Source organism: Daphnia pulicaria, chromosome 1 (genome assembly GCF_021234035.1).
Source record: "Daphnia pulicaria isolate SC F1-1A chromosome 1, SC_F0-13Bv2, whole genome shotgun sequence".
NCBI lineage: Eukaryota > Metazoa > Arthropoda > Branchiopoda > Diplostraca > Daphniidae > Daphnia > Daphnia pulicaria.
Genome location: NC_060913.1, coordinates 14379481 through 14401816, shown reverse-complemented (window position 1 = coordinate 14401816; position 22336 = coordinate 14379481). Strand labels below are relative to the sequence as shown.

Sequence of the window (22336 nt, the reverse complement as noted above, 5' to 3'; positions counted from 1 at the left end):
AACTCTAAAAAGAAAAGAAAAACAAAACTATTATTGCGACACTACGCGGAAAAAAAAATGGAGACGGTGACCTTGCCTTCAAAAATCTCGATAAAAACGGACTTGACGACTCAGGCAATACATTTTATTACCAATATATTGCGGAGTTTTTAAAGCTGAAGACAAAACAAAAAACAAATCTCTGCATAGATTCACCATGCCAAAATTTATCTAATGTCACTGCACATTAATCTCAAATATTCTTGCTGTTCAATCAACGCCTTATTCCGTCTCATGTATGACATCCAGTACTGATACCAATCGCTCCATTCCTGTTGCGTCGGTCTCGTGGGTTGCTCTTCTTTCACAGCGATATTTAGGTGAGTCACAGCTTGTTCCAGCTCTTCTTCAGTATCGTTTGTTTTAAGAACAGTTTTCGCTCGGGGTTTATTTTTGCGCTTGTTCCCTTGCGGTAATAGTGCTCTAGTACTATCTTGCAGACCAGGCTGGAAATCGTGTTCAATATTACTGAGAAGACTGTCAGCCATACCTTCCCCCTCAAGACCAGTGCCCTCCAGCTCTGGTAAAGTAAGCCAAAGAGAGTCAAGGGCCTGAATCGTCAGCAGAGTCTCAGGTTGGCTCGAGTCGTGATCTTTAGGTGCCAAATGGTCACACGCCAAGATTCGGACGGAGGCTCTTGTTTTTGTGATGATGGATCGCAATTCAGTCAATTCATTGCCCTCACATGCGATAGTACACGTCAAGGCGGCCGCTCCAAACCTTCCAGCTCGACCCACTCGATGCAGGTATGTGGCTGCGTCCCGAGGCACATCCATGTGAATGACTAAATCGATGTGTTCAGCGTCAATTCCACGAGCCGCCTACATTTTAAAAACCAAATCAAGCTATGCATAATTATACAGAATAAAACCAAACCAAACAAAAAAGCAAATACCAAATCGGTCGCAACTAGAATTTTACACTGATATTGACGTAGCTTCAGAAGTGTCTGCAAACGTTTTGTCTGAGTCTGACTTCCCGAAATCGATAAGGCTGCGTGACCATTGCTTGATAATTGAGCAGCCAAGCTTTCGGCTCTGTAATAAAAAAAAAAAATCAAATCAATTTTAATACTTTATCTGTTATGACTAAATTGGCACCTCGTTTGTAGGTTTGTAAATATCATGCATTGACCGAACTCGATAACCTTGAGCATTTTTAACAAAATCTCAAACTTGTTTTTGGCTTGCTGCTGTGCCATTGGGTGATAAGCAACACGAAAGACAAATTGTTTAACGCCCAATAAAGTAGGTTGATGATGACCCAAACGCACAAACGACGGCTTTTGCATATATCGAGAAACCAGGTTTGCCAACACTTCAGGATACGTGGCACTGACTGCCAAAACTTGTTTAGTAAGCTGCATCTGAGAAAATATCCACCTGAAATAGCAAATTTCATTTTTTTTTAAATATTCTGGATAAGTTAAGCACGGTTATTACATGACATCATCAGCGAAGCTATCCTCCATTAATTTATCGGCTTCATCCAAAATAAAGAGCCTGATAGTTTTAGTCTTCAATGCACCTTTTAGAAAGTAGCAAAAATAATTAATAATAGCCTTTATTTTTCACCTTTAGTAGTATTTTCAGTGCACCTTTTTCTATTAATTGTTTTACACGCCCTGGAGTTCCAACAGCAATGTGGCATGATTTGCATTTGGACAGGTCAGTATCAACAGGAAGACCTCCAATAAAGACCTGGACATTTAGGCCTAAAACCAGACAGAACACATTTAAAATACTTAAAACAATGAATTTTCAAAAACAAATACCTGGAAGTTCTGAACCTATAGTGTAAATAACATGTGCATTCTGGAAAGCAATCTCTCTGGTTGGAGCAAGTATCAATCCCTGTACAGTACTGATTTCAAGATCAATAGATTCCAGCATCACTATTCCAAAAACAAGAGTTTTCCCTGTTCCAGATTTCGACTGAATAACCATATCTAAAAAAAAACAATCAGGACTTAAGATCTTTCATTGACAATTAAAGTTGACTACCGATTCCACACTTCCCGATTGGAATAGCTTCCAGTTGTATGGGTGAAGGTTTAAGATATCCATTTTTGTTAAGTCCTTCATAATAAATTTAAACACAGAATTGAAATTATTTATCAGTATTATTGATCTAATGCAAATGCATTACAAACCTTCTAACACTTGTCTAGAAATGTGCATGTCTGAAAAAGTTAGTCCTTCTTGAGTTTTAACATCTTCAGTTCTCTGCTTGGAATCAAACGAGTGCGCTCCTCTTACCTTTGTCTTTCTCTCTAAATCACCTTCCATTTTCCAATTGTATTTAGAAAAAAAAAACTAAAACATTACATCTACATGAGATGAATTACTTTCTCTTTTTAAGTTTACAGGAAAAAAAATCGCGGGATTTGAATCAGTATTCGGTGAGGTAGCGGACGATACGATATCAATCCTTCCTTACAATGTTGTCAAACAATAAATTTAAAAGAAGCTTTAGAACAAAAAATTTTTCTAAGAGAAAAATTTTAACTTGTAACATGGCCATATGCTTGTAATTAGTTTGAGGTTAGCCTATTTTTCTGATAACTTGACTCCACGACAGGAAGGATAAGTTTAGAGGCCTTTCAGCCGATGTGCAACGCAACGAACCGAGCAACGAACGCCGCTTCTTTCATCATAGCAGTCCACCTCCAGTCCTCCACGCCCCACACCCTAAAAATCCAACGAATGAATTTGAAAAGATATCATTCAGACCAATATTTTGCTTCCAAATTTTCCTTTAGATCATCAATATTGGTCAGTCCATGGACAGTCCATAATTTGCGCGAAGCGTGCCAGCAGCCCAGCACGCACATCAGGCACTCTAAATTGCGCGAAACGTTAGGTGTTTTATTTTTTGCTAAAAACCTAAAATAAGATAAAAAATCTCCCTCTCTTGAAAGAAGTCCACGTTTTTTTGAAATATTATCAAAAATTTTTAATGGGATTCAAAAGCAAATCTCTATTGTCAGGCAACTAACAATACAAAGGGAAGTTACAAGGGAGGACGTTCTACATTGTAAAAAGCTGATTGAATGAGACCAAATTGATCTTCCCAAGTAAAACAAGCTGGTAAAAATTAAAGGCTTTCAAATGTCCACAGTAAAAAAAAATTCTCCGACTGTCTAAAGAAAGTTGCATTATAAAGTTTCGGGTAAGAACCACTAAGAAGATCGAGTTAAAAACTAAAATAATTTTAAATAATCCACTACAAATAGTTGATAACTACTCCATATTGCAGTTTGGAGCATTTCTGTGTATTGACAGTTATCTGCGTCGCACACTTACGGCGCTCGATCAAAGCAACGTCATGTTTGTCCGTAAAAAGAAGATCACAGCTCTTTCGAGTTGGAAAGAGAGGAGGTGGAGAGATAATTGAGGTGGCTTGGAGATGAGGTTCAGGAACACAAATTTTGTTGGTTCTATGTTTAGTATACGGTAGACACGCAAATGCGCGTGGACTTTCGCGCCAATTTTCTGGTGGTAAATTCCTCTGTGTATCAATGACCGGTTTTCAAACTCTGTTTCAACGACTGAACATAGGCGTCGTGAAGCTGGGTGATGAAATTGGGATCGTTCTGTTTAGAAATAATACATTAGAAATTCTGTAGCATTTATTGTAATAATCAGTCACATACTTTGAGGAGATAGTTGAAAGCTTGCATAAGCTGAGCTTTAGTTAACGGCGTGATCTCATTATCTACTAGGTAAGAATTATTTGGTTCCTCTCGAGATGGAAAAGCTGGACGTTGGACTGGTGTCTGTACGCGAGCTGCTTCCACCGACTGTTCACTGGTTACAGACGCCGATGTAAACATCATAGGAGACATCAGAGCCACTGACTGTAATCCAGTATGACGAGGAGGGGTGCCGGTCGTGCTTTTCTGTAGTCACGTCAAATAAGCCATCAATCGAAAATAACAAAATTTACGTGATTGATTTCTACCTGCATGACTTGGGTTATCTGAGGATGAGTAAGAACCACCGGATTATTCGACAATCCACTAGGTTTACCATTAGCATTCGAATGCATTGGTGATGAATGAGGCAAGGGGTGCTCTCCAGTTCCATTTGTGGCCTTTGGCTATAAATTGGAAGGATTTATAAACACTTATTTTCCTTCGTACTGTTTAAAGTTAACCCACCTTTTCTTTCCCTCGCAATTCACGCTCCAAACTCTGTGCTGTGTGCAATTCCGCATTCGGAAGTGGTGGAGGAGGGACACCTGTAGGCGTCCCGGCTGACATAAGCCTTTCAAAAAGAGATCCACAATGATGCAGAGGCATTGGCGTAGATTGATGAATCGGCTCCATTCCAAACAAATCAGCAACACTAAGCGTGGTAGATTGGGATGTACCGCCATTAGACGTCGGACGCAGGGCGGTCGGGCGGACTACATCAACACTGCTGGACGTGGACACTGGAACTGACGGCTTTCCATTCTAAACAGAGAAAGATAGTACTATTCCGACCAATTTTTTTTTTTCAAATGTGCAAAATGCAAACCAACCTGTTCATACTCTTGACCTGCTTTGGTAAGCAAGGACATGATATCAACATTCGATTTTTCTTGAGCGACATTAGGCCGACGTCGCTGAGTTTCTCCTTTAACTAATGCTTCCAACTTTTGAGCTATTCGAGTGCACTCCGATTCCTCATAAAACCACACTCCTGTGATGGATACTGTAAATATCGTAAATAAAAATTATTGTAACTCCCATTAAATTGACAAAAATGAAGCATACATTTGGCATTCTTGTACAAGAGGAATGGAGCTTGAAGTTGGATCTCCAAGTCTCTAGTGATTGGTTCCACGAGATTTTCCGTGCTTAGGCGATTCATGACAACAAAGCCATGCCTTGGGTCCCCTGACCTAAAAAGAATTATCAAGAGTGAGCAACAGATAGCGTAGCCATGCAAGAATAAGAGCAAACTAGTCCCAGGTTAAAAATAGAATGAAAAGCATCTGGGACTATTAGGGCTGGGGAAAAGCACAAACTGCCACATCTTCAGTTCCACATTTCCTTTGACTGGCTACTTTACAGCCAGCTGTGAGGTTATGTATAAAATAGAGAATTCAAGTGAGTTGCAGGAAAATGTCTAAGGAACTTTGAAGTCAAGAGATGATAAAGTTTGGATGCCGAGAAATTGGCTTCCCAACTTGATTGCTCAATCCAAGAAATGTCCAGGATCCCAATGTACATCGGAAAAGTGAAACCAAGTGAATAGTTGTTCAAGAATTTGAGTTTGAAAGGATTAATACTCATCTATGATTCAAGTATCAAGACAAGTGTGTACAAGGTTCGGAACAACTGAAAGGATTGTTGTGACAACGGGAAGAACTTGTCACAGCAGCACAACAGAAGGAACTAACCTTGCATAGAGGAATAAGGTGCCTTCGACATCGGTTTTTTCCTATAGAAAAAGGTAAAGTGTTATCTATCAATGAACGATGTTGTAGGCATAAGCCTACCGGTGTTTTATGTTCTAACTGCGTAACCACATAGCCAGTGTGACAGCAAGTGGTGACAAAGAAAACCCATCTTACCCATTCGTTGGATTGAGAATTGAATTTATAAATAGCAACTTGAGTTCCGGTTTCAACAATTTCCACTGCGTAGGGGTCTACCCTTTTCAAGGCACCCAGATTAACGCTGTGAGAACGAGTGTCCGCATCGGCCATCTTTAACTTGTTATTTTTAATTTTTATTTCTGGAAACACTACGGACGAAGCAAAGATTGTGGTTTAGCAACACCCTTTGGCTTATGGACGCAACTAGTCAATTTTGGTTCTTTTTTTTCTTCATGATGAACTTTAAAAAATTTCGTCGTTTAAAATAACAAAAAATTCATCACTTAAATTATACGTTCTAACAATTTAAAAAAATTTTAACAGAAAAATGTTTGTCATGGCCATCTGGTTTTACTTGACCAGTATGGTGTTTCAGTAGCTTATTCCCCACCCCCGAGTGAATCCAGCTAGTCGAATGGTTGGCGGGCTCTCGCGCGGGCGTGAAAGTCTATAGTTCCTAAACAATACACAATGTGCTTGAATATCTGAACATTCAACCCACGATCCTCCAGTGTTATTACAAGAATGTCCCGCAGACTTCAAAGACCGTCTTATATCTACATATAGGTTAGTATTCGTTGTTTTAGCCAAACTGGCTCACTCCTCTCCTGTGTGTTAATTATAGCCAAGATAAACCGGTTTTCCGCCAAAATCGTACGGCCAAGTGTTGTTCACAATGCTCGGCGTGTTTTTAGATCGCCAAACCTCTGATTAGGATTCCCTTCTTTTGCTCAGACTCGTTTTCCATTAAATTCAGTGCAGAATAGAATCCCTCCTCACCACGTTGTGTACTGCCTTTGTTGCAGCTTCATTAACTCGTTCATCGATCCTTATCGTGTGTCTCATTCCTGTTGTCCTCTTTTGAAAAGGAAGAAAGAGCGAAATAAAAGAAATGCCAACGAGGAAAAGTCTTATCTAAGCAAATAAAGTCTTGCTTCTCTGGGGAAACACGAATGAAGAGTTCCTCTCTGAACTCCATCGAAACGTTGCCATCAGTCAAATTTTATTTGATCGTGTTTAACTCTCTTAGAAGAAGCTTTTCCCTTTCCGGAGGGTTGGGGGGGAGAGAGAAGGGCGGGGGAAGGAATCGAACAAGTCGTCAACCGTTGAAGGCAGGCGTGACTAGCGTCAATAACGTTTCTTTGCGATGCGTTCGTCTCGTAAAAATAAGGATGGCAGTGGTATGGCGGATACAATATCGTTTTTTCTTCTTCTTTCACGCAATTCATCTCGTGGAGGACGTGACTTGCTTCAGTACGTAGGAGTCTGCTAAATACGATGAGCATTGATCGATACTTGAAATCTTTAACTTCTTGGTCGTTTATTATGTTTTGGGTCTAATTTGGTTTGGATTGAACATATGGTTCTCACCGTAAACCGGAGCGATCTGGTGAGCCTACAATGTCAACCTGGTTTGCTTCGTGTAATATACAAAAGGTTACCCAACGTGAAATGAATTTCCCCCCATCTGAATTCCCGTGTTGGATTACAATGGTATCTATACATGAGCTGGGAAAGCTGTCTACGTATATATCTGTTAAGTAATGGAATATCGATCCTCTTTTGGGCTGGAGCGTGCGGTGTGTACTCAGTCACAACGGCACACACACACACAGAGTGAACCGATGAATTAATAATTGGCTATATATTCCGACTGCTTTGTGAGTTGTATGAACCAACTAGCCTACTATTTGTTTAATTTCTTGACGTGTTGCACTTTGCAGAGAGCCATAGATCATCATGGAAAGTCAAAACGGGTTGGCCGTGTCTCCGGAGACTCCGGTTGTACCTGGAACTCCCGCGGCCGCAGGCGTTGCCGCACAGGCGACGGCACCATCAGCTACTGTCGGACCGGCCAAAACTCTGGCAGAAGCCGAAGCCGCTGCTGCAGCTGCCGCAGCTGCTGCCAAAAGAAAGGCCATGAGTCGAAGAGGAAAACCTCCTCCGGAACGACCGCAACGAGCTCTCCTTTGCCTCTCGCTCACGAATCCTTTGCGAAAGCTCTGCATCAGCGTCGTCGAGTGGAAATATCCTTTTGATTATTAATAACGAGCTCGTTACCTTCGAGCTCGAATAGCTTAGTTGTTTTCTTTTTAGATTAAATTAGTTCTTTTATAACTGTGATATTATCCTTAACCCATTGTTCGTTGTGCACACCGTTCGAGTATTTGATCTTGTTGACCATCTTCGCCAACTGCGTTGCCTTGGCCGTCTACACGCCGTACCCTAATGGGGACTCTAACATTACCAATGCTTATTTGGTAAGTACATTCGTCCTTGTTCTTCACTCAAGTTTCTCACTTGGCTGCGTGTAAAGATGTTGGGCTTCAAATTGATCTTCCCGGCGACGCCTCCTTTTTGGCCTTGTTTCGGCATTCTTCTCTCGTTTTGCTTCCTTAAAAAAAGATGAAGGAAAAAGAAAGAAACATTCCCCAGCGATATAGTAGATGGGTCGTTAAGTCACGCCAGAAGAATCGAGTTAGCTCCAAACTGTCGATAGATTGACTCTTAACCGATCGAGTTATTGATTTTTTTTTCTTCTTCTTCCTTGATAGCGCACCAGAGTGTTCGCCCCATTAACTTGCACTTAAGCACATAAACTTTGTCCGTCAAAGAAACTTCTTTCATCAGCTTCAAATGCCAGGATATTTGAGCTAATTGCAACGCTTGTGTATCTCTGCGACACACTCCACGTGATGAATGTCAAAAGTTTAGGCCGTTTGATGATCGATTAGGCCAACCTGTTGGTTCTTTATCGATCGAGTCACGAAAACATTACCCTTCGACTACTTGTAGCGTCCTAAAAAATCAAGTGGCGAAGTAGTAGCACCGGCGACTTTGTTTCCTAGTACGCCGAGCTGGTGGACTCATCGCATTTGACGTCCCTTTTTTTCCAAGCGTGCGGAAGAACTGGCTACAGCCCCGAGAATCTCCCCGTGGAAATGTCACTTGATCTGTCGTGTTGTCCCTATTTTATTTAAAATAATCGAATATGGAATGGCGAATCGATAGAAAGTACCACACGGCCAGCAGCTGGTTGGGTTGGGAATTCTTTGGATCGATACGGCGTGTCTTTCTAACCGCTTTTATCTTCTACTTCCACCTCGGTCGGAAGTTCTCTCTCTCTCTCCTATAGTCATCATTCATCCGCAAGATGAAAAGCCGATCCCTCTCCAATGGATGTCTCTCCCTCACTCCTTTTTTTTTCGCTTCAATCATTCTCAATATTTTTGATGACAGGAAAAAGTGGAATATGTCTTCTTGGTTATTTTCACCATTGAATGCGTCATGAAAATCATCGCCTATGGTTTCGTCGCACACAGCGGGGCCTACCTACGCAATACGTGGAATTTGCTCGATTTCACCATTGTCGTCATTGGGTATTGACACAGCAGCAGTCTTTTTCTGTATCATCAAAAGCCCTACTTGATTAAACTGTTTGTTTTGTTCCTTTTACAGCGCCGTGAGCACGGCACTGTCGACCATGATGAAAGACGGATTCGACGTTAAAGCTCTGCGAGCCTTTCGCGTTTTGCGGCCTCTGCGTCTCGTCTCCGGTGTTCCCAGTAAGTGTCTGTTGTGATCGATTTTCTCGGACATATCCACCCCGGGTATGGAAAGAGATAAAGATGTACGTGCATGTGTGTGTGAGGGTTTATTTATAAATAGACGGGAAGTTGAGGGTAAGTGGAGAACGGCATCCGAGTAGCGGATGCGAGAGGCGAGTTTGATGGCTCGTCAATGCCGAAACTTTTTTGTATCCTTAAAACGTGTGAGAAGTTCGCTCTCGCGTCTTGGACAAATCTATCCCTGGTGGGTTGTTGCATGGACATAAGGAGAAAAGCGGCTATAAGTCACACGATGCTCTAATCGTATTTTGGCTTAGCGAAAAGAAATAAAACTTTCCCCTCATCCCACCGTTTCAACAAACGTCCAATCCCAAAGTGTTTCTTCGGGATCGTTTAAAGTTATTACATTTTCCCCTCTTTTTCCTATAGGTTTGCAAGTGGTGTTGAATTCCATTTTGAAAGCCATGGTCCCGCTTCTTCACATTGCTCTTCTCGTCATCTTTGTCATTATTATTTATGCCATCATCGGATTGGAACTCTTCTCCGGAAAATTACACACAACTTGCTACGATCCCGAAACCGGTGAGAATTTCTCAAAAGTTGTTGATTATTTTTTGTGTGTGTGTGAAAGCTCGTGTAGCATTTTTTTCACATTTTTTGTTTGTTAAGGTGACATGATGAAAGATCCTCATCCGTGCTCCAATTCAAGCGAGGTGGGATTTGATTGCAGAACGATCGGAATGGTGTGTCTTCCGGATTGGGAGGGACCCAACGATGGCATCACTAATTTCGACAACTTTGGCCTAGCCATGCTTACCGTGTTCCAGTGCGTCACACTCGAAGGCTGGACTGACGTGTTGTATCAAGTAAGTCTTGGTCACGTGCCATTTTTTCTTCTTCCCTTCCTCCGAATTCTTCCCGCCCCTCGAGCAATGCAAACACTCGGTAGTACGGGAAGAAAAGGATCGTGAGCATAATCTCGCGTTTCATCGAAAGAAAAACACTTTTAGGTACTACTGAATTTCAGTTCAAATAAACCCCAAAAAAAGAAACTTCTAGATCCTTTCCCAAACAAACTCGTAACTCGGCGATAAATAAACTCTGATGAAAGGGAGCCCTTTGCGAACGATTCAAAGAAAAATCCCCAACTTCACGCACAGTTTTATACGAAGGGGGAAAACCAAACTTTTCTGTGTCGTATTCAACGTATGGTCCCATACTTTTGGTTTTCAATTCCTCTTTCCATAACAAGCCCATTCCTCACGTAATTAAAGTAGGTTCGAAGGAATTGTGATAGAGTTGTTATTTCCCTTTTTGTTTGTGCGGTTGTCTGGGAAGTAATCAGCAGTAGTAAAAACAACAAAGGGTCTATTATACATCCTTGAGAATGACATAATAAGTACTAAAGCTGCCAAGTGATTGGAGTCAAATGACACAAATGGAGAATCTCTTGAGCTGGTAATCGTTCAAGTGAAACGGTCTTTAATCCTATGAACCCGATAATTGACACGAGTGAAGGATCGTCGTTTCAGCTCGTTTGTCCACGTCCATCTGGCGATTGTCCCTTGCTTTCTAACCTTATCGATCGACCGTCCAAATCTTCTCCTTTTTTTCGCCGTATATTTTTTTGTTGAAAAGAGACGAGGTTGGTTACACACATTACATTGTATATATAAGGGTTAAAGAGCCCATGAATTTTTTTGTTTTCATTGCAGCTTGTCTTGTTGGTTTAGCTAGCCTCATTATTTGTTTTTGTGGATTACGGCCAAGTGCTTTGCTCGCTCAAGAATGGACGACACTCGAGACCATCGTTTGTTTTTCCCCTTGGACAGTTTTTGAGAATAAAGTCACAGAGAGCTGAAAGCTCGTTATCTAGCTGCGGAGGGGGCGCGGCAATGTCCTAACAACCGAAAGATATCGAATATCGACCTGCGATTTCTCGTGTACCTTATTATACAAGTCCCCCATTGGTGGTTTAAGATGTCGATTGTTAACTGATCCTTATAGGCCCATACACCTACAACAACATTGATCGCCTTAAATGGTCTTTTAATCCCCGACTTTTTTCTTTCCTTTTAAAGATAGAAGATGCCATGGGTAATTCCTGGCAATGGATCTACTTCATCTCGATGGTCATCATCGGCGCCTTCTTTGTGATGAACTTGATTCTTGGTGTTCTCAGCGGGTACGTAAACGTGCCGACAGTGATGATTTGATTTGGTGGTCGCTCCCCCTTGACTTGAGATTGCATCACCACACTCTCTTGTCTGTACCAAGGGGGACCGTGCTCTTTACGCATCGATTGCTTAGTCTCCTCGTGTCGTCTTCATTCAGATCTAATTATAAGGAAGCGACTGTACATGGTCGTGTGTGGACTATATTGCCAATGACTATGTGCTGTCTGGCGGATAAACCCCCTAGTAAATAATGTAACGAAAAGAAAATAGCGGACGTCTTTTTTTTGTTGTTGTTGCTATCGTTTAATTCAGAGAGTTCTCCAAGGAAAGAGAGAAAGCCAAAGCGCGTGGTGACTTTCACAAGTTGCGCGAAAAACAACAAATCGAGGAAGATTTGCGAGGTTATCTAGATTGGATCACCCAAGCGGAAGATATTGAGCCGGAAGGCGAGGACCGGCATCACGACGAACCCAAGCACGGTATTACAGTGGTAGTAGCTGTCATAAAGATGTCGTCTTACGCTTCATTGCTCCATTTGGTTTTCAAGCTAAAAACAAACGAGAGCAGGACAATAGTGTCGACAAGACGGAGGAAAGCAGCAACGCTGATACGTCACAGGATTCGTGGTGGGCACAGAAGAAGCGCAACTGGGATCGGTATACTCAGACTGTTTTGTTCACTGGAGCTGAAAGACGTCTTACATCATTTCTTTATCCACGGTTGCCCTCCTTTTTTTTCTCCCGTATACAGGAGCAATCGTCGTATGCGCCGGGCCTGTCGCAAAGCTGTCAAATCTCAGGCTTTTTATTGGCTCATCATCATTTTGGTGTTTCTGAACACGGGCGTCCTAGCAACCGAGCACTATCAACAACCCGAATGGCTGGATTTCTTCCAAGGTAATACATACACTACTATCCATCCTATAGGACGACTGCTGTTTGCTTTGCACTTTAAATGCTAATAGCATTCGACTGCTCTTGACTTTTTCTTCCATCCGCCTCACGACAGATGTGACCAATATCTTCTTCATCGTGCTCTTTGCCTTTGAAATGTTGCTGAAGATGTACAGCCTGGGATTCCAAGTAAGAAGAGCCAAAATCAGACGTTGAAAAGGGTTTTCTTCAATATATATCTTTTCATCGTCTATTCCCCGTAGGGTTATTTCGTGTCGCTGTTCAATCGATTCGACTGTTTCGTCGTCATCAGCAGTATTGTCGAAGTGGTCCTAACTAAAACGGACCTCATGCCCCCTCTGGGTGTGTCCGTGTTACGTTGTGTCCGTCTCCTCCGAGTCTTCAAAGTTACAAAGTAAGAGTTGACGTCACTTAACGAGGCACGTCTTTTTGCATGTCTGTTGCACGAACGTAAGCATGTGTGGGGTTTTTTCTTTTTCTTTTTTTTTTTTCAAATTACGTTTTTGCATGGTTTTCTCTCGTCTGTCTTCTACGGATGGCTCCAAGATTTTGCTTTCCAATGGGCAAGATCCGCAGTATGATGAGCGCGATTCGATCCGTCTTCTCGCTCCTGTCTCTTCTCTTTCTGTTTATATTCATCTTCGCCGTGCTGGGATCGCAGATTTTCGGTGGCCGGTTTCCTCCCGGTCACCGTAGCAATTTCGATTCAACCTGGGATTCCTTTTTGACCGTTTCCCAGGTAAGGAGCGGCTCGTCGTTAACGTTAGAATCTTTTCGTGCCGTGTAGTAATGCACAAACGCTTACTGTTTCACTAATCCGTTGTGAGTTAGTATACTGTAGCCAATTTGTGTGTACATACTGTATCATTAGCAAGGAGACGTCATCATCCCCATAATGTATTAATCTTAACTGAATGGCGGCCGGTATTAATAACGCAGGTATTGGCGCTCACTTTCCAACTTGGTGGCGTCGCTGCTCAACTCGATCCAATCAATCGCGTCTCTCTTATTGCTCCTCTTCCTCTTCATGGTCATCTTTGCCCTGCTGGGCATGCAAGTCTTTGGCGGCAAATTCAACTTTGAGAATCAAGAATTGCCGAGAAGCAATTTTGATTCCTTCTGGCAAAGTTTACTAACCGTCTTTCAGGTAACAATACATGTGGTGGTGGTCTTCTTTCAGTTTCGGTGATGGCTTTTCTATCTCCTTTTTCCATCCTCCCTGTACCCGTTTAATATCGTCTTGATCCTCACTAATTGGACGGATTTATTTGATTTTTCTCCTGGGGTCGAAAAGATTTTGACGGGCGAAGATTGGAATGCGGTCATGTACGACGGTATTAAAGCCTACGGGGGCGTAGCATCTCTGGGTATTCTCGCTTGCATCTACTTCATTATTCTCTTCATCTGCGGCAACTGTAAGAACAACTTGGATCTTTCGTCGTCCCCTATGCCCTGAATAACTGGTATCTTTAAATCTATCAATAGACATTCTGCTGAATGTCTTCTTGGCCATCGCTGTGGACAACTTGGCCGATGCTGAATCGTTGACGGCTATCGAGAAGGAAGAGGCTGACCAAGCCGAAGCCAAGGCGGAAGCTGAAGCTGACTTAGATAAATCGGCGGCGAGTGATTCGGCAACGAAAGACGGTGACGATCGAAGTCAAGAAGAACTGGACGAGGAAGAAGAAGAGGACAACGTTGGCGACGACAGCAAAGGAGGTGACGACGAGGACAACGCCCAAACAGGCGGCAGCCCGGACGGCATGTCCGACCGGAAGAGATCCTCTAAAAAGAAGCGAGTGGTTTTTTTTTCTTTGTATTATTTGTTTGTGCCGCAGCCAAGTGAAAAATTCAGTGAAATTCATGCGAATACAAATTTATTTTAATAGAAAAGCGGATGGCAGCTCCACCATGATTGAAATCGAACAGGATTACGACGACGAGGGAACCGAGGACGCCAGTAAAGACGGTAACAATTCACTCTGAATGTGCTTGAAAAATGTAGCCTTGCAGACGGCATGTCTCCTCAATGGCACGTCATTCTTGTGGGAGGAGGGGGGAAATGTCGTGTGCGGAATTCCGCACCGGAAGAATGAATAAGATACGGATGACGATGCTGATAACTTTGAGAAGACGTACCGCCTGACAAAAAGGGGAATTAGAAAGAGTTAGACAAACAATGTATGATTGGACACGATGGACACGATTGGTGTGGACTGTGAAAATGCCAACATAGAAGAGGAGCCGAGGACGAGCGATGGGGACGGAGTCGATGGAGCTGATGAGCAAATGATGAACACTAACGTGCAAATAACGGCCCGACCTCATCGGCGGCCTTCTCCTGGGTTTGATGAAACGCCCACATTGATCAAGCCCATCCCGAGAGGATCGAGCTTCTTCATTTTCTCACACACCAACAGGTTAGCGCAGTCCGCCAACGGTCAAACTAATCCAATTTCTTTTTCTTTTTTTTTTCTTTTTTTTTCCGTGTGTGTGTGTGTTCGTGTCGTCCGCCAAATACCCTACCGCCATATTTTGGTTTATTTTTTTATCATTATTATTATTTTTACGTCTACCCCGCCATCCTTTTGTACATATTTTTCTCTCTACGCACCTCTTGTCGCTCTCTCTCTCTCGCTCTCTCTCTGCTCTTTATTCCCCCACTCCCTGTCCAACTGCTGTAAATTGGCTTTAAAGCAGACGAGGGCTTGGGTGACGATCAAGGATCTTATGATGATGATAATAACGGAGAAGAGGAGGAAGCCGAAGTCGGAGAGGAGGAGGAGGAAGAAGAGGATGAAGACGGGCAGCCGGTGACGTCGCGTCCGCGACGCGCGTCGGCCGTCGCCCGCTCCAACAACAAAATCATTCCCATACCCCCCTACACTTCCTTCTTCATACTCTCCCACTCCAACAGGTAGCCCCCGAAATTTCGCAAAATCTATCTCTTTTTTTTTAATCAATCAGACAATACTGTCTTGTCATTTCCTTCCAAACTGCTCAATTCTTCTACTTTTTTCTTGGAACTTTTTTGCCGTTCGTGCCATTCTTTTTTTTTTTTTCACATTCACGTTGTGTTTATCTTTTTTTCTTTTTTCTGTTACCTGCTGCGAAACTTTTTTATGTTGTTTTGTTGCACGGAAAACGTTCGGCCGCCGCAGGTCCACCGCACAAAAATCGCACCATTCACAAGAGACCGTCGATGGATATGAGCCCTCGCTGCTTTCCCTCTATGTTTGTGTGTGTGTGTTTGTGTTGATGTGTTCGTGCTTTTCCTGGTCCTGCCGGTCTTTTTTTTTTCGTGCTTGTTGAGTGGATGGGGCAGGGCATTTACCAATAGCAAATTATGAATAGCTGCACCCTTTATCGACAGTCGGTCCGTTCGGAGAAACTCGATTCAATTTTCTTCTGCCATCACCAAAAATAGGATTCTTCCCTTTTGTTAAAAGTATATTCATAGGATTACGTATTATGTTACGGCAGAATGATCCGTAGTGTATTCAGCCTGAGCATGATTGATGTCTTAATCTCATTGGTGCACCCAAAGCCGTTCGTATCAGTCCGTTAGGGGGCGAACTCTCCGTGATCAGTCCGCTTATTGTTGGCAATTCACGAGGATAGACTCAGTGGACCCTACCCGTGACGAGCCACTTTCAGTTTACCATCGCGTTTTGTATACTCCCATTTACTTTCTGAGCCGCCGATTGATGTCATCATGACTGACAGCCCTTAGAATATGCATTAGTTATCGTGTATTATGTAGTTTGCTAGCACAATCCGGCTCGATTTCAAAGGCAGAGAAAAAAAACAAGTTTCTCCGAGTTCCTTATTTATTTGTGATTGGTTGTTGCTATGGAGATCTTTCTTGAAGGCGTCTCTAATAGAATAATATAGCAATACGGTCCCACCTTATGTGCGTAGTGCTATAGTAGTAAATGTCGACATGGGTACTGAAGTAGAACATGTTGCTTGACGCACGTTGACGACAGTTTCCAAGACAACCCGAGTCTGTTAAGACACCAAATCATTTTTGGTTGAGTGAGGAACTATTGAATTTCCACACTGCTCCTGTTTGTTTAGAGTTGCACTATGCTAGAGTGTTTAAAGCCTAAGGATATATATATATATATGTACGAGCATGAGGGTCAGCGGAGAGCTGGATCCGATCGATCGCAGCTTCAAATTTTGGAAGCGAGTCTCTCTAATCCTTGGCCGCTTTTGGTCTCTTTCCAAACAAAATGAAGGTTCCGAGTTTTCTGTCACTGGTTCTGCAACCACAACTACTTTGGGAACATTATCCTTGCCTGTATTCTCATTTCGTCGGCTATGTTGGCCGCAGAGGATCCACTGAGCGCTGACACGGATCGAAACAAGGTCTAACTTTCAACGAAATGATTATTTTGGGCCGTACAGTACGTATATATATACGAAATCATCGACTTTCTTGTTGCAGATTCTGAATCACTTTGACTACTTCTTTACAACTGTCTTCACTATTGAAATTTGCTTGAAAGTCATTGCATACGGATTGGTCCTACACAAAGGAGCCTTTTGCCGTTCGGCTTTCAATCTCCTAGATTTGTTGGTCGTTTGTGTGTCTCTAATTTCCTTTGGATTCAGGTATAAAATGCGTTCATGTGTAACCCTCGTAGTATCGAGTCTACACTTTTTTACATTTCATTTGCCATTATGTCACTATTATAACTTTGTAGCTCCGGAGCTATTTCCGTCGTCAAGATCCTTCGAGTACTTCGCGTGCTGAGACCTTTGCGTGCCATCAACCGAGCTAAAGGCCTCAAGGTAATTCTGTCCTATTTCAATGTCCATTACGCATTCATAAGTGAACGTCATTTCTTTCGTTAATGATGCAGCACGTCGTTCAGTGCGTCATTGTAGCCGTCAAAACGATCGGCAACATTATGCTGGTTACATGCCTCCTCGAGTTCATGTTTGCAGTCATCGGAGTCCAGCTCTTCAAGGTACGTACCATACTCACAATAAGATTTGGACATTGGCCCGGAGCCATTTGTAATGTAATAAACTGATTTACATCGACAGGGGAAGTTTTTTAAGTGCAACGATCCATCAAAAATGACTAGGGATGACTGCATGTAAGTTCTGTTTAACCCCGCTTAACTTCTTGCGTTTCCAAACAATTGGAGAGATTTTCTAAAGCCATTTATCACAGAGGAACCTTTATTCAATACGAAGACGGTGATATTGAGCGCCCAACCGTGTCCAATAGAACATGGGAAAACAATGACTTTCATTTTGATGACGTTGGTAAAGCCATGCTGACGTTGTTTACAGTCTCAACGTTTGAAGGATGGCCCGGGTAATTCAGATTTGCAGAGTTATTGATTTTTCTTTAAATGACAAAAATTTTGTTTATTTTTCCTCTGGCAGTTTGTTATACGTCTCTATTGACTCGCACACGGAAGACATGGGACCGATGCACAACTACCGGCCAATGATTGCCTGCTTCTATTTTATTTACATTATTATTATTGCCTTTTTCATGGTCAATATCTTCGTCGGTTTCGTTATTGTCACATTTCAAAACGAGGGAGAGCAGGAATATCGAAACTGCGAATTGGATAAAAATCAGGTCTGTCTCATAAATATTGGATTTGTATGTGTCAGGCGAATAGGATTTATTTATTTTTCCTCGCAGCGCAATTGTATTGAATTCGCTTTGAAAGCTAAACCCTTCCGACGCTACATCCCTAAACAGCGGTTTCAATACAAAGTCTGGTGGATGGTGACGTCGCAGCCCTTCGAATATGTTTTATTCACATTGATCAGCATGAACACGATCACGCTGGGAATGAAGTTCTACGGTCAACCAGAAGTCTACACTCAAGCTCTGGACATTCTGAATATGGTAATGTTTTCTCAACAACTTTGATACCAGGAGTTACCAGTTTTTTTAATTAAAACGCTTGCTTTCTCTTAGATCTTCACAAGCGTTTTCGCATTGGAATTTCTATTGAAATTAGCTGCCTTTCGGTTCAAGGTCAGTTTTACTGTACATTTCGTAATTAGAAAATTCATTTTCATAATTATATTTTTCTTGCAGAATTATTTTAGCGATCCCTGGAACGTTTTTGATTTCGTTATTGTCTTGGGTAGCTTCATCGACATCGTTTACTCCCAATTGAATGTAAGCAAAGAGATGTTGGTGTTGCTTTATGGCGTACTGAATTAACGGCATTCCAATTTCATTAGCCCGATTCCAATCTCATCTCTATCAATTTCTTCCGTCTCTTCCGCGTTATGCGACTCGTCAAGCTTCTCAGTCGCGGAGAGGGAATCCGAACTCTGCTGTGGACGTTTATGAAATCTTTCCAGGCTCTGCCTTACGTTGCGCTATTGATCGTGATGCTATTTTTCATCTACGCTGTCATCGGAATGCAGGTACCACCTACGCCTGCATCAATCTCGAGATTTTATGAGGAATTTGAATTTGATTGTGCGTTTATAGGTTTTCGGGAAAATTGCGCTAGACGATGATACTGCTATTCACCGTAACAACAACTTTCAAACATTTCCGCAAGCTGTGCTTGTCCTTTTCCGATCGGCCACAGGAGAAGCCTGGCAAGATGTCATGCTCGGTTGTTCGTCGCAAAGTGGGTTATATTGTACAACACAAATTTAAAATGGAATATATATTGTCTGTTGTTATTGATTGGGCAAACAGAGGCCCCAGCTTGTGATCCGCTGTCGGACGAGATTCGTAACAACTCCACAGACCACTGCGGTACCGAGTTTGCCATCCCTTACTTCATCTCTTTCTACGTTTTGTGTTCCTTTTTGGTAATTTAATGCCTTTCGGTTGGTTTTGGGTGAAAATTCATGTTTTGATTTCGCTCGCTAGATTATCAATTTGTTTGTGGCCGTTATTATGGATAATTTTGATTATCTCACGCGCGATTGGTCCATTTTGGGCCCGCATCATCTGGACGAATTTGTCCGTCTTTGGAGTGAATACGATCCCGACGCTAGAGGACGTATCAAACATTTGGACGTTGTGACGTTATTACGTAAAATCTCACCACCGTTGGGTTTCGGTAAATTATGCCCTCATCGTGTGGCTTGCAAGGTATTTTGACTTTTTAAATTTGCAATTAAGTATCGGCCATAATCAAATGATTTTTAACTGAAGCGGTTAGTGTCTATGAACATGCCGCTAAATAGCGACGGAACAGTGATGTTCAACGCCACTCTGTTCGCCGTGGTGCGGACGTCGCTCAAAATCTACACAGAGGGCAACATTGATTCAGCCAACGAAACACTACGTGCCGTCATCAAGAAAATTTGGAAAAGAACTAACGGCAAACTTCTGGATCAAGTCGTGCCGCCGCCAGGAAGTAAGAAAAACAACATGCTGCAATCCTCTTTTTATGCACTTTAATGAGACTGTGACTTGACACGTTCTTCCCATTTTAAATCCAGTCGACGACGAGGTGACAGTGGGCAAGTTCTACGCTACCTTCCTAATTCAGGATTATTTCCGTCGCTTCAAGAAGAGGAAAGAAATGCTCAACAAGGACTCTGCACTTGACGGAGAAGGCGCTGGCGTTGATACGGTGACGCTACAGGCAGGATTGCGAACTCTTCACGACGCTGGGCCTGAGTTAAAGAGAGCCATTTCGGGCAATCTTGACGAGCTGATGGAACGTGACCCAGAGCCTATGCATAGAGTACGTCGTGCTCAGCCAAAGGAAAATTGTTTCAAATTTGTTCTCAAATTATGATTCGTTCTTGCAGAGGAACCACAGTTTATTTGGTAACGTTTGGTCCAACATGCGAAGAGGAGGCGGCCCATCATCAAGGCAACGACCCACAGAATCGTCGCCACTTAAAGTAAAATTCGAAAACCTCTGAAAAGAATAACGAAACTAATTTAAATTCCTTTCACTTCAAGTTATCGCCGCAAATGCTACTGAAGGCAACTGTTACTGTTCCCAATGGGCAGAGCGTGCCAATAAATTCGTCCAGTGACGACCTATCGGAAGCCATGCCACTCCGACCACTGCGTCTCCGACAGCAGCAGAATCAGACAAACAACAACGGAAGTCTGCCGTAAGTATTATTCAAAATTCGCTTCCTAATAATAAGAAAACCGTTCCTCTTTTCTGTTTCATTTTCGTAAGACGCCGCTTGACCTATTTATTTATAATTACTTATAATCGTTACTTGAGATGAAATTGAGTAATCAATCACACACACACTTGCAAGTCGCCTTAATAATGATGTCTTTATATGTGTCGTCGAAATCCGTGTAGGAAATACGATGAGAATTTCCTACATCCAAGCTACAACGGTAAGAGTTAGAGAAAGAGTTCCCCTAAAATCCTGAATTGTTTTGTGCTGGGTGCCGGCTTCAGAACTCCTCCCCCTTTTTTCTTTTTAACAACACTAACTCGTCACGGGAACATGCAATTAACCATTATAAAGCCTTTGACATCACGGTATGTTCTTTTGTTTTCTTGTCTACTAACGCACCAGTAGCAATATGTTTCACGGCGTCCTTTCAACAACATCCCTGGGGTCTGCATCTACTCTGCCCCGCTGTTTTAGTAGGCGGAACGAACGTCGATTGACGGGTGGACTGTGGCTGGCTCAAGCGCACGCTTACGCCATGGCTTTGGCCGGCGTTCTTCCCGGACGCACTGCAACCGTCCCTCGACGTTTGAGCTTATGTAGTACTACGTGCAGTCGAACGCTTCCGTCGTTCAAATTCGATGAATGTGCTGATCCACCTAGAACTTCCTGCAGTCTAACTTTGCATCCTTGGCCGCCAGGTCTTTTAAACTATTAACCCTCTCGATTTTGGAGACGAAATTTGCATGAATTATTGTTTAACTTAGTCAAAATATTTGCTTTCCTCCAACCTAAATTCACTGTAATTTATAACTGTTTTGCATGATTCTAGCTCAAGAGGAAGCCGTCGCTGGATCGGCTGAGAGCTTGGTTGGAAAGGTACACAAAGAGCATCACTGATTGGATCGAATAGCTTTTCTTTCATTCTCAATGAATTATTCATTTCAGGTTCTGGTGGAACAAGGACTTGGCAAATTTATAGATGATGATTTTATCCGAACGACGTCACGAGAAATGCAAGAGGCTATGGATATGACGCAAGAGGAGATGGATCGGGCCGCTCATCACTTGCTAATGTTGACGCAAGACGGAGATGGCACAGCAGTTCGAACTCCAGCGCTATCGGGTGCGGCCATTCGACGACCGGGCGGCCAACCCTTGACTTTGGCGCTCAATTCGGCCTTCAATGAGGTTGACCACGTCCCGCAATCCCGTCACAAATCCTAGCCGATATTTGGCATAGGTAGATTAACCTAAATTGTTTTTATCCTTCACCTTTAAAAAAAAAAAAAAAGCTTTTGGTGAATTGTTTGGTAATTTTGGAGATTTTATGACTTTGCCTTTTGGTGTCGACATTCGTCGCCATTTTGCCATTTGTGAATTTTTTCCAGTCAAGTTTGAGATGTTTTTTTTTTTCAGTGAACCAAAAATCCTTGTCCCTTTGAAACAAGTGCCTCCCCTCTCATCTTTGTACGTCGATAATATTCTGTAGCTGTAATCCTTATCAGATCTTTTGTCTCTTATATCTTTTTCAATACATCCTCCTCAAATATTTATTCCAGCGAGCTATCATTGCTTATTCGGTTACTTCTGTGGAGTGCATTCTAAATGAATCCTTCCCAAAGATACCTAATATTGAATTGGTTTTTGCTCAATTTTCCAAAAGTGATGCAGGTGATAAGGTATGGCCTTTAGAGGCTAAAAGATTGAATCGTGAAACCATGGAAACAACGTTCAAATCGACTCGCATGAAGGAACACGAAAATAATTCTTTCCTAATAGCCTACGTCTCGTTTTCCTAAACAACTTAAAGAATTTGAGCACCTTCGTCTATACAAGAGCCCACGTCACGAATCTGTTATTCATCACAAAAGTTATGCATTCACAATGCAGTTTGCCTATTTTTACTTGACATTGTCTGTTGGAAGGTTCAGGTTGCTGC

The 22336-nt window shown here is 42.4% G+C and overlaps 2 protein-coding genes across 2 annotated transcripts; one reads left to right on the top strand and one right to left on the bottom strand.

The window, feature by feature from the left end:
* Positions 1-109: 109 nt before the first annotated feature.
* On the bottom strand, positions 110-5812 carry LOC124337536 (DEAD-box ATP-dependent RNA helicase 40-like). The gene is made up of 15 exons (XM_046791562.1): positions 5605-5812; positions 5431-5471; positions 4802-4929; positions 4567-4739; positions 4202-4498; positions 4003-4140; positions 3695-3940; positions 3565-3634; positions 3345-3440; positions 1814-1987; positions 1637-1753; positions 1482-1566; positions 1140-1421; positions 935-1076; positions 110-860 (listed from the first exon to the last, which is right to left on the bottom strand). The coding sequence occupies exons 1-15, from the start codon at positions 5737-5739 to the stop codon at positions 207-209; spliced, it is 2778 nt and encodes a 925-aa protein (XP_046647518.1). The 5' UTR covers positions 5740-5812; the 3' UTR covers positions 110-206.
* A 204-nt stretch (positions 5813-6016) lies between these two features.
* On the top strand, positions 6017-21948 carry LOC124331181 (muscle calcium channel subunit alpha-1-like). Its single transcript, XM_046788779.1, is given in 39 exon segments — positions 6017-6195; positions 7355-7655; positions 7784-7889; positions 8869-9008; positions 9088-9194; positions 9627-9779; positions 9867-10063; positions 11279-11382; positions 11687-11942; positions 11945-12030; positions 12125-12270; positions 12383-12456; positions 12531-12682; positions 13228-13435; positions 13583-13703; positions 13774-14083; positions 14178-14257; positions 14986-15205; positions 16533-16662; positions 16742-16908; positions 17001-17088; positions 17160-17267; positions 17347-17399; positions 17477-17623; positions 17695-17896; positions 17963-18172; positions 18245-18304; positions 18368-18451; positions 18517-18705; positions 18773-18917; positions 18989-19104; positions 19166-19390; positions 19454-19658; positions 19744-19991; positions 20059-20154; positions 20216-20373; positions 20800-21095; positions 21227-21273; positions 21343-21948. Coding segments are annotated over 38 exon segments (6000 nt in total). The 5' UTR covers positions 6017-6195; positions 7355-7368; the 3' UTR covers positions 21622-21948.
* Positions 21949-22336: the final 388 nt, after the last annotated feature.